At 42.3% G+C, this 15,160-nt stretch overlaps 1 protein-coding gene across 1 annotated transcript in view; it reads right to left on the bottom strand.

The window, feature by feature from the left end:
- Positions 1-13,629: 13,629 nt before the first annotated feature.
- ttf2 (transcription termination factor, RNA polymerase II) overlaps positions 13,630-15,160 on the bottom strand; it is a 10,158-nt gene continuing 8,627 nt past the window's right edge. The window contains exons 17-19 of the mRNA XM_031582802.2: positions 15,006-15,088; positions 14,610-14,684; positions 13,630-14,242 (exon numbers count right to left, since the gene is read on the bottom strand). Coding sequence (XP_031438662.2) covers positions 14,098-14,242; positions 14,610-14,684; positions 15,006-15,088 — 303 coding nt within the window. The 3' untranslated portion in view covers positions 13,630-14,097. The remainder of the gene's footprint in view (positions 14,243-14,609; positions 14,685-15,005; positions 15,089-15,160) is intronic.

Below are 15,160 nucleotides of genomic sequence, written 5' to 3'. Positions count from 1 at the left end.
GACGGGGTCACGGGGCTCTTTTCTCTTTTTTTTTCAGGTTTCCTGGGAGGAACCTTCTTGGGGAGGGAGGTGTTACGACCCCCTGTGCCCTGCGCACCCTGCCTGCAGTCCCTATACTGGCCATATGGAGGGAGCAGGCTGTGGACCTACAACCATTATGATGAGCAGTGATTATCCACACCTGGTGCCAGGATATAAAAGCACTGCTACGTCTGATGGAGGCCCTTCTCAGCTTCCGCTACTCTCACACACACTTTTGACAAACGCTCCTACTCACGTACATACCCACTTCACGCATCCACGCATCTTTGGAAACCCCTAGACTTTCTCCTTTGGATCAAACTTTGTAGTAAATAAATAGTCTTTTGTTACAATCCGCCACATTGTCTGTCTCTACCGTGTTTATGTTGCAACCCACGAGCCGGTCGTAACACCTATGATCTACAATTTGCAACAATGTGAGTGTTAAGCAGCAGCTATCTGTCGGTCAGGTGTCAGCCACAGCTCTACTTGCTAACTAAATTTGTTAACTTTTTAACATTAGCAGTGATACTAACTACAGTACTATGACATTTCAGCTTCATTAGTCTGGGTTACTATTGAGAGGTAGTTGGAAACTTGTCAATAAATTAAACCACTTTGAAAGCAAGAAAATACTCCTTGAACTCGCTTTCCGTACATCCAGTTGCGCTTCCCGCTAACGTCTGTCTCGTTGTTTGTGTGACAATGACAATAAAGTACTCTGAACTTTGATAGTTCTGTGGAAGCAAAAACAGTCTCACCAGTTCAATGTTAAGCAGTGGGTTTCAATGTGCTAAAATCTTTAAATGAGTCATGTGCTTAGGCTACATAGATAGACAATTACAGGTAGCCTAGAATAATGGTAGGCCTACATTACTTAAAAACAAACACAAAAAAACATGTGTTCTTGTGGTGGTCTCTTACAAGACACTAATGAAATGTCTTTTTCCCACATTAACTTCACATATTCTTTATCAACAAATATGTCAACTGGTAGTGTGTAACAGAACTTGTTATTTTTTAGATTATTCAGATCTCCCTCCCTCACCTTGACATTGCTTGGATTTAATTAATTTTTTTACTGAAATTGTATTTTGAATCTTTTTGTTTGTTTGTTTCTTAAATCACTTTTGGTATAGTAATACCTAAAAATCAATTCCAACGATCCTGGAGTCTATGGGCCTGATCTGTATGTTCATAGTTCCAGCTGATTTTCACACAGAATATAGGAATACATTGCATTCAGTTGCCTCAATGGCCTTAACATTTTCTATGCTGGAAAAACCTACACCTGTCACCCATCCGTGCAGACCAGTCACTTATCAGCCAAACACAGAGGTTAGGCCTACTGGGAAGCTTGTGCATGACGTCAACAAAGTTCTTATCACTGATATTGGTTCTTATTATCTGGCAAAAGGTGGTTACCTTTACTACTCTTCATTTCAGCCACTTTGTGCTTAGTTTTAAGAAGAAAACTCTTTGTTTGACATTCCCCTTACGATTTACAAGAACAAGGGTAAGATAAACTGCTTTTATGAATAAGGGCCCAGTCAGTGTCCCCGTTTTTCGATTACAAAGACAAAAACATGACATGTTTTGGAGGTGTTAACGTGTCTGAACTGAAAATGTCCCCGGATTTTGTCTCAGAAATCTGGTCACCTTATAGTTGAGCCACAGTAATGGCATCCTCCTAAAATTCTCTCATTCTAAAAACCAAACTGAAATAGGAGAGTGGTAAGTTTGTTCAGTTGCAGTGAATCGCCCGGCAGTAGAAAACGGGTCATACACATACCTCATGAAAAGTAAAAAACAAATAATGATAAAATCAATATTAATATGTATCTACTGATCTTTACTTAAATAATTTTTTTTGTATGATTCCGATCATTTTTATAATCAAAATCGCTGAATTTGACCATGTGCTTTTCAAACAAAGAGGCGACTCGCGAGGTGAGGCAGCGACGAGCTGCGCCTCATCTCAGATTGTGCAATCCCTCACACACTGGGTTGAGCGCATGACTTTTGCTTTCTCATTGTTTGTCATCACTGAAATATTTGTAGACACTTTTATTATATGTCGTTTGTATCCATATAATAGGTAATGTAATGTAATGTATTTCACGTATGTGAAGAAGCTATTTAGTCTTGCTGATCTGTCATAAAAACCACAGTGAAAAAGCACATAGGGGAGGCAAACCCAACCTCTGCCTCAATGAAGGGGGCGAGCGATAGCCTGGAAAATGGACTTCCAATCCAGTGAAGTGATAGATAAATACATAATGGGAGACCAATGCCAGAGCTAAAAGGTTTGGAGCTGACGGTGCCATGGGAGGAGGGGATGGAGGGAGCCCACGAAAGGAAGAGGGCAAAGTACTCTGACCTGGTTGCGGAGTGCAGGGAGAGCGGTTGGAGTACACGACTCTTTCCAGTGGAGGTTGGCACGAGGGGGTTTGTGGGAAGCTCAATGACTCGCCTACTTAAAGAGCTAGGGCTGAGGGGCAAGGAGCTACACAAAGCCACCAGAGAGCTGTCTGAGGAAGCAGAGAAGGCAAGTTTTTGGCTTTGGTTAAGGAGGCGGGACAAGGCATGGGGAGCGAGCAACTCCTGAGAAAGGCTAGCTGCGGGGGGTGACTGGGAGACGTCCCTGTTCACTGCCCCGCCACCAGGAGATGTTCCGGGATAAGGGGCGAAACATCTGTGAAAGGTGGTCCCCGGCTGACGACCCCGCAGCTAGCCCAAAGGGCACCGGTGGAGGTGCGGCAGGCCTTAGAGCCTAGCAGGTTTTACCACCTACCTGTTCACTCTAATTGCTTCAAACGACAGGACAGAAGATAACTTTAGCAGCTAAACTCCGGACCAAACTCGGCTGACGGCTATGTCTTTTAAGTAAATTAAATTTTTCGGCGTTTTCACGCTTAGATTTTTCAAAAGTTACCAAGAAAAAGACACTGTACTATCCGATAACATCGTTATTGTAACCAGCAAAAATAGTTGATGTGATTTGCGAGGCGTCTGTCAGCCAACTGTCTGACATTAGCACGTTAGCCTACGTTAGATAGTATAATTAACACGGACCCTATTCTCAGAAGCTCCGGACGCCACTTCCTGCTGCTAGAGTTGCTACCTACTGTGCTCGCTAGTCCCGGAAGGCTGCTTATCTGCTTTTGTACTTAAGTATCCCAGTGACTGCGCTCACTACTACTAACTTTCATATTACATCGAGTCTGGGAATTCACTCCCCCCCTATTCTCTGTCACTCTTGGCTAACTGTCCTTAATTGGCTCCCACGGCCATGGCTTTTTTCTCTACCTCTGTCTGCTGCCTGGAATCTAACATGTTTAGCGACTCCACAACACCCTTCAATGGGCACAAAACTTGCAATAAGTGTAGGCTACTGGCAAGCCTGGAAGCGAGGATATCTGTAATTGAGTCGCGTCTCCTCAGCTTAGACCATATTACCTCGTTAGCCCAAACTAGCGAAACCTAGCATGTAGATGAAACTAAATTAACTACATTAACCAACGCCACTCCGCCTTCTAGCACACCCATTGTAACACCGCAGCTTAAATCCCAAGACAAATGGGTAACTGTAAAGCGAGGAAGTAGTAGAAAAAATAAATCAATGTCCGTATCACACTCACATCCCATCTCAACTTCAAACCGTTTCTCCCCAATTAATATCACCGATGCTGAGGATAAAGTTCTCGTAATTGGTGATTCCACCCTGAGACATATTAAACTTGCAACCCCGTCACAAACAGTGAGCTGTATATCCGGAGCTAGAGCAAATGACATCGAATCCCACTTAAAACTAATCGCCAAACGGAGATTCTCTAAAATTATTATTCACACAGGCGTAAACGATGTCCGCCTACAACAATCGGAAACCACCAAACTAAACTTTGCATCGCTACTCAATACCGCTACACAAATGGCAGACTCTGAAGTGTGTTCGGGCCCTATGCCCATAAACCGCGGTGACGAGATGTACAGCAGGCTATCCTCACTTAATAACTGGTTAGCAGAATGGTGCTCATACAATAAAGTAGATTTCATAAATAACTGGCCAACTTTTTGGAGGAAGCCTGGGCTACTGCAGAAGGATGGCATCCAGGGGATGGTGCTACACTCCTCTCTCAAAACTTAATACAACACCTAGCCCAAACCTACTACTGACAACCCAAAATTAGCACTGGAAGGCAGACCACACTAACTTCGGCTGCACCAGTACACTCTTTGCCCATATTAAACCATATACATACCGTATCTATACCCAGAACGTACAAACCCAACGCAAATCACACTAAAAGAAATATTAATCAGGATAATCTAATACAGATACAAACTTTATCAGCACACAATGAAACTTGTACAATCCTAAAACTGGGCCTTATTAACATTCGGTCCTTAACATCAAAAGGTGCACTTATAAATGAGCTGATAACGGACAACAACATTCAAATACTTTTCCTAACTGAAACCTGGCTAAAACCAGATGAATTCCTAGCCTTAAATGAGTCCACCCCTCCAAGTCATGTTAACTGCCACATCCCCCACAGCACAGGGCGTGGAGGTGGAGTAGCCACAATTTCCCTTGCTAACCTATGTATTTCCCCAAGACCTAAATTTAAATTTGCATCATTTGAAGTCCTAGTACTTCATCTTATGCATCCAATCTCAAAAGCCACTCAGCCGGTCACTCTTGTGACACTATATAGACCACCAGGCCCCTACACTGAATTTGTATCTGAATTTTCCGACTTCCTATCCTCCCTGGTTGTAAACTCTGATAAAATCCTCATAGTGGGAGATTTTAATATCCACATGGATAATGAAAATAATAGCCTTACAATTGCATTCCAATCACTAATAGACTCTATTGGGTTCTCCCAACACGTAAACACACCAACCCACCATCATAATCACACCATTGACCTTGTATTAACACATGGCCTAGAAATTGACCGCCCTCTAGTTCTACCCCAAAATACTGCCCTTTCAGATCACCACCTAATTACATTCAACATGAAATTAGATCTCCGTCCAACAACGGAATTAACCCACTTCTACAGCTGTTGTCTGTCCGACAGGACTACAGCAGAATTCATATCAAAACTACCAGTCGCTCTTGCCACAGCTCCTACCACTGGCAAAGTAAATGACGAACGCTCACCCCCACCCCATATCGACCTACTAACGGATGGCGTCATACATGCACTCCACTCAACCCTTGATGCTGTTGCGCCACTAAAAAAGAGAATAAGAAAACTGAAAAGACTGGCCCCATGGTACACTGATCAGACTCGTGCACTTAAACAAACCACACGAAAACTAGAAAAAAAATGGTACTCAACCAAACTTGAGGTATTCCACCTGGCATGGAAGGATAGTCTAAGCTATAAACGAGTACTTTCTGAGGCGAAATCGGCTTACTACTCTTCACTGATTGATAATAATAAAAACAACCCCAAGTTCCTATTTAACACCATTTCTAGGCTAACAAAAAACCACAATACAATCGATCATTCTGTTCCCATAAGCTTTAGTGGTAATGATTTCATGACCTTTTTTCAATAACAAAATTCTAACAATAAGAGAACAAATTCATAGTCTCCTCCCCCTCTATGACCTTACACCTCTTCCAAAATGCCCTATGGCTATGGCAACACCCCCTCAACCTGGTGCTCTCCTTGAATCCTTCGCACCCATTGACTTCCCTGAACTAAACTCCCTGATCCTCTCATCTAAATCATCGACGTGCCTACTAGACCCTATCCCCACAAAACTTCTTAAACATGCATTACCCTTATTAAGTGAGACATTACTTAATATAATGAATAATTCACTAATTTCAGGATACGTCCCCAAATCATTCAAAATAGCAGTGATCAAACCATCTCTCAAAAAACCTAACCTTGATCCTGATAATCTAGCTAACTATAGACCCATATCCAATCTCCCCTTCTTGTCAAAAATACTTGAAAAAAATAGTAGCTAAGCAACTTACTTCCTTTTTACACCAAAACAAAATCGAAGAAACCCTCCAATCTGGCTTTAGAGCCCACCACAGCACTGAAACGGCCTTAGTCAAAGTCCTGAATGACCTACTAATCGCATCCGACCATGGGTGCACCTCAATACTAGTTCTCCTAGACCTTAGTGCCGCCTTCGACACTATAGACCACCATATCCTATTACAGAGACTTGAACATCATGTTGGCATCAAAGGCTGTGCCCTATCCTGGTTTAGATCTTACCTCTCTGATCGCCATCAATTCGTTCAGGTCCATGAGAAGTCATCCAATCACACTAGAGTAAGCTACGGTGTTCCCCAAGGCTCTGTCCTCGGACCACTGCTCTTTTCCCTTTACATGCTACCCTTAGGTGCTGTCATAAGGAACCATGGCATTAACTTCCACTGCTATGCTGATGACACCCAACTCTACCTATCCATGAAACCTGATGAAATTGTACATTTACCCAAGATAGAAACTTGCCTGCAAGATGTAAAATCTTGGATGGCTAACAACTTCCTGCTCCTCAACTCTGATAAAACTGAGGTTATGCTTGTAGGCCCCGATCAATTGAGAATGACACTATCTAGCCATCTATCCACACTCGATGGCATCCCAACACCCAATACTAGCATCAAAAACCTTGGTGTAACTATCAACCAAGACCTTCTACTTGACTCACACATAAAACAGATCTCAAAGACATCATTTTTCCATTTACGCAATATTGCCAAAATTAGAAAAGTCCTATCCCTCCAAGATGCAGAAAAACTAATCCACGCATTTATTACTTCCCGACTAGATTACTGCAATGCTCTCCTGTCCGGATGCAGCATCAACTCAATAAAGAGCCTCCAACTTATACAGAACGCTGCTGCCCGTACACTCACCAGAACTAAAAAATATGAGCACATCTCACCTGTACTTGCCTCTCTGCATTGGCTCCCTGTCAAAAGTAGAATTGATTTCAAAGTACTCCTGCTAACATACAAAGCCCTAAATGACCTGGCTCCAAACTACCTTAAGGAATTAGTTGTCCCCTACTGCCCTCCAAGACCGCTCCGTTCCCAGAGTGCTGGCCTCCTTGTAATTCCAAGAATATCAAAAACCACAGTAGGAGGCAGAGCCTTTAGCTACCGAGCCCCCCTCCTCTGGAACAATCTCCCTGCCTCCATTCGAGATGCAGACACCCTACCGATATTCAAATCGAGACTAAAGACATTCCTCTTCAGTGCATCCTACAGCCATAAGTAACTGCGTCAACTAAGCCTAGGGGCTGAGCAGGGGCGAGAGACAACAAGGCCAATCCCGGCATGGAGGTTACCCTGCCCATTTTGGTGGCGCGCCTCTCATCCCTCACTCCTGTGATGCTTTTCCATAGGGCCACTTGGTAGATAGGTAAACAGATGCTAGTGTGAGACAAAATTAAACCAAAACCTACATTGAGGGCACTTTAGAAAGGTGTACTTAAAGGTCAAAAAACCGAAACATACACCTAGAATCTAGGCCAACCCTTAAGGGACAATTAAGAACACCAGAAACCCATTGGTGGACTTAAAAAAAAAAAAAAAAAAATAGATACACACCCGCTCTGCCCCTGTCCTGCTTAGTTGGGCCTGGGGGCTGAGCTGGTGAGAGAGACAATGCCAGACACGGCAGGGAGGCTGTCCTGCCAGACCCGGTGGCGCACCTCTTAGTTCTCTCAATCCTGTGATGCTTTCCATGGACCACTTGGTAGATAGGTAAACAGATGCTAGTGTAAGACAAAATTATATAAACCAAACAAATCTATACACATGTAATACCCCCCTAATCAACTAAACTGGACTAAAATCTAAATAATATATTAAATAATATTCCCTTACACCTAGCCAGGCAGCCCCTCTCCCTCTCTCCCTCGCTCTCTCTCTCCCTCCCTCTCCTCTCATATCACATCGCTAATGCTTATAATAATACTGATAAAATGGCCATATTGCCTACTGTAAATCTACTACCCAAAGGTATCTCCTTATCTGGTTCTGAAATAAATGTCTACTAACAAAAATGTTCTCTCTCCCTTGTAGCATGTTCCAATTGCTGATGGAAGTGGAAACATTGCTCCTCACCCCCACTACTCCTCAACTACGCATATATACAGCCAAACTCTACCCACTCACTCTGTTCTTTTTCTTTTTCTCCTAATCCAGACTATCTTCGCTATGGGACGCTGCTGTAATCTCTCCACCCGGTCTACCCGTAGAAACCCTCTGCCAATTGCACCCACCGCCACCGCACTGCCGTACACTTACTCTACCTCATACCCTATGCTAGCATTTATATACAATATATAATATTGCCACCATCAACATGTTTCTCTGTTCCTACTCCCCTTACCCCTGTAACAGTAAACCTTTGAGCACAGTGTATACCCACTAAACTGGTCTTGTTTGTATCATGTATTTACCACCGGATGTCTGTATATATATTATGTACACCTACCAAATGCAGGATATGTATAACACCTGTTGTTTCCCATCCCCTTCTGCCACACAACCCTCCCCCATCCCCCCTTCCTATCTCCACCCGGCCGACCTCAAGCAGATGGGTCCCCCCTTATGTGCCGTGGTTCTGCTTAAGGTTCCTTCCTGACTAACAGGGAGTTTTTTCTTGCCCGTGTTGCCAATGTGCTTGCACTAAGGGGGTTCAGGCTCTGGGCTCTGTAAAGCGCCTAGAGACAATTGTATTGTTATGGCGCTATATAAATAAAATTGAATTGAATTGAATAACGTTCTTGCAGCGTACCAACGTCACACGTTACCGTAAATGACTGGGCATATAGCCAATCATATTTTAAGATATTGGGGTGGCCAATCAGATTTAGGGGTGGCCCGTGCCACCCTAGGCCACTCCCTGAACACGCCAGTGCCTGGGGAGTCTCAAAGGAATGCAACTCTCCCTGAACCGTGAGGAAAAGAGTGTCTGGGTAGCGCATCTGAAACCGTATTCCCCTCTGGATGAGTTGTTCGCAGGTGTCGTTGAACTTGCGTCTTGCCTCCCTCACTGCCGCTGATAGGTCTTGACGAATGTAAATCTTGTTGCCCTGATCGAGAATGTCACCCTTCTCTCTGATCGCTGAGAGAATGATTTGTTTGTCGGCGTAGTTGTGGAGTTTTATGATAACTGGTCTGTTAGAGTTTGACTTTCGCGGGCCAAGGGCTCTATGAGCCCTTTCAATCTTAATGGACCCTCTTTTGGTCTTCAAATCCAGTGTGTCGTGTAGCCAAGTTTCAAAGAATATCACCGCATTTTCCCCTTCTGTGCCTTCTTTGAGTCTGATGATCCGAATATTATCTCTACGGCTTCAGTTTTCACTAGCCTCAGCGCGGTCAGCTAGGGACTTAACTTTTTGTTCAAGATGAGCAACTTTGTTCTCCAAAGTGCTAGTACGGTCTTCATTCTCAGAGATGCGACTCTCAGCTTCAGTTAGTCTCTTGCTGTTGTCGTCAATGCGACTACCCAGTATAGTTAAGGAAGACTGTAGCTCAGCGAACTTCAATTCCATTAGGGCGCTAATCTTCTCCGTAACATTTTGGGCAATCAAGTTGGCCATGCTAGCGTCAGGTTCGTCGTTGTCCATACCGGTCTCAGAGTTGGAAGCAGGTGTTTTTTTCAATTCAGCTGCACGTCTTCTTGTTTCTCGCTGGATAGTGTTTCCATCTGTTCCAGACATGTTTCTTATGAAAAAATATTATAATTTTGTATGGTTTAATCGGTCAAAAATATGAAATATTCGGCCTTCTAGGCGGGAGGGTGACAGAAAGCAACCGCTCACTCTGAATGCATCACGTGACCTCTTTATGTATCTTAAAGTAGGCCTATCTAAATCTAGTCCGTTAGTCTGGTCTGTCAGTCTGGTCAGTTCATCAACAATGTAAGATTCTAAAGTTCCACATTTTATCTGATGGGCCCAGATATTGTTTAGAAAGTTCTTTCTAAACACACCGGTGTGACGGCACCTGCAGACGGGTTGTATTTCAAGTGTTTGTCTGACTGAAACGTGTTTTTTTATGTGACTGATTTCAGTGTAACCCCTCCCCTCAGGACCAGGCTTTCTGTCTTAACATATTACTCAGATCACATTTGAATCAGAGGTGCATTCACTGGTGCCCTGCATCACCTGGAGTACCAGTGGTGTACAGAAGTCCCAATAGACTACCAGACAGCCTTTAAACCAGATTGGCACAACCCCTCAGTCAACATGGCACATCCTGACCACCAGCTTCAGCTTTCTGAAGAAGATGATATCATCAACTTTTTAAACATGATTTTTTTGTGTCCCTGTGATCCAGTTTATGACTGGCATGTTCATTTCTGTATTTTGTACATGCTCCCTGCATTCATTTTCATCTTCAAGACATGTGGATGTCCCAGGGAGGACCTCCCCAGTGCACCTAAGAAATACGTTTCTCCATTCAATGCTAGTACTTAACTTGCTCTTGCAGCAGTTACATTCCTGCACTTTTTTTTCTATTTCTTATGTACTAGGTCTCTATTGCTCGTAGCTTGACTGTTCTCTCCCTTGTACGTCACTTTGGACAAAAGTGTCTGCTAAATGACTAAATGTAAATATAAATGTAAATGCTGCGCTGTCTTGCTGAAGGCTTGCTGCATGGTGCTTCTGTGGTTGATAATAGCCCTTATTGATGGAGACTGGTATGTCTGACACATCGCAATGGTACAGCTGAGGAACAACTGGCTAGCAAGCAGGTGAAAGATAGGACAAAAAAAACGAAAAGGTTAATGCCAGATATTATGCCAATAAATCGCGCGTAAGTAGCTGAACTGTTACCAGTTTCCTTCTCTATACAAAGCATTGCATTCAAACTGTTGGCACATTGCATTTACCTATAGTGCAAAGCTAAGCTGTAAGAGGGATTTTTATAGGAGAAAAGTTAATATTATTATACAATAAGCATAATTTCATCGGTAACAGATTTAATATCACTTAACCCCTTATTAGTATATTCACTTCCACTTGTTGAAGTATTCACAGTACTACAACACACAACATTAAAAATTATCTTTTCTTTTTAGTCTATTGGCTTAGGATTTATGTTAGGATTAACAATCCTGTGGATCATGGGATCATGTCGACGCAAGCCATACAGAGAGCATCTCCTTGATGAAGAACTAGAGAATTAAGCGTGAAGCATTTTTATAAGAGCAGATAGCTGAAGAAGCAAGACAAAGATCACGTGAGGGGCCAACAAATGTCAGGCGATGTATTATGATGTAGATGGCGTTTATAGTCTGGCATTTATGCTTGCAAAGCGAAGTACTATGTTGACATTCCTAGGTTTCTTATTATAGTTCACGCAAAGCTAAGCACTATAATATTCTATGTAGTCTTCTTATTCTTTCAGGATTAATACCTCAAGAACCGCTTAAGGCAAAAACTTTGTTCAAACTTTGTCTTGTAAACAGCACAAAATGTCATTGTTTCTGCACTTAATACTTACACTGTGAGTTCTGCAAATTCCATTGTTACCTTTAAGATTTACCTCCCACACCTGCAGTTCTCCCTCACCAGAGATTGATCTTGCCCTTAGATCTCACACACACACACACACTCACGCACCCTAAACATTCCTGCACACACCACAACATGCTCATGTTGACATTCTTACATCCCCTGTCAACACACAAATGCATCCATACACCCCTAGACACAGGTTCTTGTTTTTTGTTGTTTATATTAGTTTAATCAAATAATGTATTCTTTTAAACTAACTTTGTTATCTGCCCCACTTTTTATGTTGCAGTCCATGTTATGTCATGGCCCGGCTCGTGTGACCACAATATAAAAAGGGGGAGGCGGACAACAAACTTAGTTTGAAAGAATAAATAATTTGACAAAACTTTTCTGACCGAAATGTGGTTTCTCTGTTACGGGCCTTTATCTGAAAATGGCTATTGGGCTCTCTTACCAATTATGGATACTATTCAGGCTATTGCTATGCTATTGCTAACACACACACACACAGTCGGGGTTACTTCCACAATGTTTTTATTCTATTTTATGTACTTCGTACATTCTTTTAATTATGGTATTATATTTTATGGAATTTGTCCTTTATTCCTTAACTGTTTTTTAGCTTTTATTTTTATATGCTCTTTTAACTGTTATAATGCAATTTCATTCGGGAAGTAGACCTTTAATCATTTCAGCAAAGTGACTATTGCGGATTAGATTCTGACTATTGCACTATGGTTCTGTTCTGAAAGAGATGAACTCACAGCAGGGGCTAATTTCATGTTTTTATTGAATTTTATGTACTTTCTTTGTTATTTTTCTTTTAATTATATTTGTATCTTTTCTTCGTTCTTTTAGCTGTTAATTGTCTATAGCACATTGAATTTCCTCTGTGTGTGAAACATGCTCTATAAATAAACCTGCCTTGCCTTCATCACTCATGAGGAGGCAAAAAGCTCAGTGGGTGCTGAGACAACAGCATGTCATGTGATCTGTATGTTGAGGGCAGCACTGTTATGGTGCATCTAAGAGTAGGACACTGAAAAGGAAAAACTAAATACTGAATATCTTGTGATCAGTTGTGTGTAGGCCCATAGCTTATTTGAAAACTGCACATTGTCTATGTCTGTTGCTAAGATCAAATATAAAATAATAATGGTGGTTTAACCACGCTAATTCTTGCCCTTAAAGTTTTTCAGGTTGCAAAGGCATACATTTTTGTTATACACAGGAGATGATTTTAAATTATTTGTGCTATTGGTTGGCGGCCAAAACTCTCTCTGGCTGCGTCTCCACTGTGGGGCCAATGCAAGCTGGGGCTATCTTCTAGCCATCTGGGGCTAATGGCCTGGAGCCTCAAGCCGTGAGAACAAAAACACATTGGTGTTTCCACTGTTGGACCGATAGCCCCGCAGTATTGCCCTAAAACCCGCCCATAACATGCTGCCTTGGTGTAAATGCCACAAGTTAAAGTTGGAACTGTTAGGTGAAAATTCACTCAAGTTACCTCAGGACTCCGGAGTCGCAGAGAGTGAGCCCGGGCTCACTCCCAGACCACAGCAGACGAGATAAAAGTTTTAAAAGAAAGAAGTTAGCATTCTCTGACGTGGAGTGGAGGATTAAGCTGGTTTTGGATGGATGGATGGATGATAATATATTTTATTAACGACAAAACATTTGACTTTCAGAGACAAACAGTCATGAACAGATAGAAAAAAACAGCAACAAACAAAACAGGCAGAAGGAAAAAGAAGGACAATTCAACCAGCTGCCAAACTGAAGTGCTGAGAATCTTTACAGAATGTGATGAACAGAACTGAATCCAATATGACCAGACTCAAATGGTGCTAAATGACCAAATTAAAATGGAAACATAAAAACAAAATCTTCTGAAGGCACATTTAAAAATCCAGGCCATTGTAAGTGAATCAGGTACACAGTTACTGTCTGACAGCATTCATCTTCAGCATTACTCATATCTCTGTGGAAAGCAACACCTACATGTGAAGCAAAGGAAGACCACATGCAACTAAAATAATACACTAATGTAGTTGTCAGAATAGAGTCAAACAAATATGCATGTTGTGTTACATGTGTCTGACTTTTTGCTGAAATAAAATCACTAGTTACAACAACTCTCAAGCCAAGCATACAATCAAGTGTTTTAAACTAGCAGCATTTCACCCCTGTTGGTGTAAAGCAGCATTCAAGTATCTACCCCTTGAAGGCACAGTTAAGGTCATACATACTGTTGCTTATAATAATAATCTACTGTTTAACACCTAATAGTCCGGTCCTTCAGGTTGTTCTTACATATGGTGGCATGAGACCACTTTTCAGTCATCAGTCCACCATAGGCACGATTAGGTCCTTGATACAGTATTTTGTGTTGACATCAAAGGCAAAACCATGTATACATTTATTAACAATTTATGTCTGAGCACTCACACCCCATTGCGTTTGTATAGGTTGCTTTCAAGTTAGTCCAATATGGCCAAGTACTAAACCATGGTACAGCAGCGGTACCACGGTACACCATCCTGCGGTCACCTACACTCCAAAGATGACCCTGAGGTCGGCCAGAGAGAGCTTGGTGAAGGTGGACCCAGTGCCGGTCAGCACCTTCTGGGCCAGTTCCTTCTTCTTCTCCTGGAGGGAGGAAATCTTGTCCTCCACTGTGCCCTCACAGATGAATCTGTGAAAGGAGAGAGCAGGCTCAACACAACACAGCTGAACACAGAATAGCTCAACACGCCACAACACAGCTCAGCACAACACATCACAACCCAACACAGAATGTTCATGCTGTTGGGGCATTCTCCAGGAAGGAACAGTCTATATCTTATGCCTTCTGCTTTTCTTTTCAAAACGTTCTCACTTTAGTTTAGAGGGTATACAATCAGCCGTCTCATAATGGACTTGCTTGTCTATTATTTGGTTAAAAAAATAAGATGTATTGTACGATATAGTAGAATAAAAACAATATAACATCAGATCATTATGTAATATATAGTTCTACGTATTGTTTTCACATGTATAGTGTCTCAAGTGTGTTTTCTCACTTGTGAATAGTGACGTCGCGATGTTGGCCCACCCTGTAGATGCGGTCACAGGCCTGGTCCTCTAAAGCAGGGTTCCTGTAAAGCCACACACACACACACACACACACACACACACACACACACACACACACACACACAAGGATCAATACAAACCATGGGAAAATAAATAGCTTATAGCACATAAGCAATGGCATGATAAAACTGTTTTCTGTTGTTCACTATATTTATACGACACATATGTTGTATATATTAATAACTAGTGTTGTGCATTCACAGCAAACTCTGGTGCTTTCTATTTCCCCAAACCTAGACCAATGTAAGAGCTACTTAAATAAAGGTTTTCCATTTCTAGCCCATTATGGGGATTAGTTAGTGGTGGGATATGGGGGTGCTCACCAGTGCATATCGATGAGGAAGAGGTGATTCCCACCAGTCAGGTTCAGGCCTACCCCACCAGCACACAGGGACACCAGCATCACCTGACAAACACAGTGTTTTCAAATGGGAGAGCAGTCAGTATGTGTCAACTCTCATTCAAAGTCAAACAGCTG

The sequence above is a fragment of the Clupea harengus genome, chromosome 2, assembly GCF_900700415.2.
Source record: "Clupea harengus chromosome 2, Ch_v2.0.2, whole genome shotgun sequence".
In the NCBI taxonomy this organism is placed as follows: Eukaryota; Metazoa; Chordata; class Actinopteri; order Clupeiformes; family Clupeidae; genus Clupea; species Clupea harengus.
Note: the sequence above shows the minus strand (reverse complement) of the source record. Positions and strands in the feature narration are given on the sequence as shown.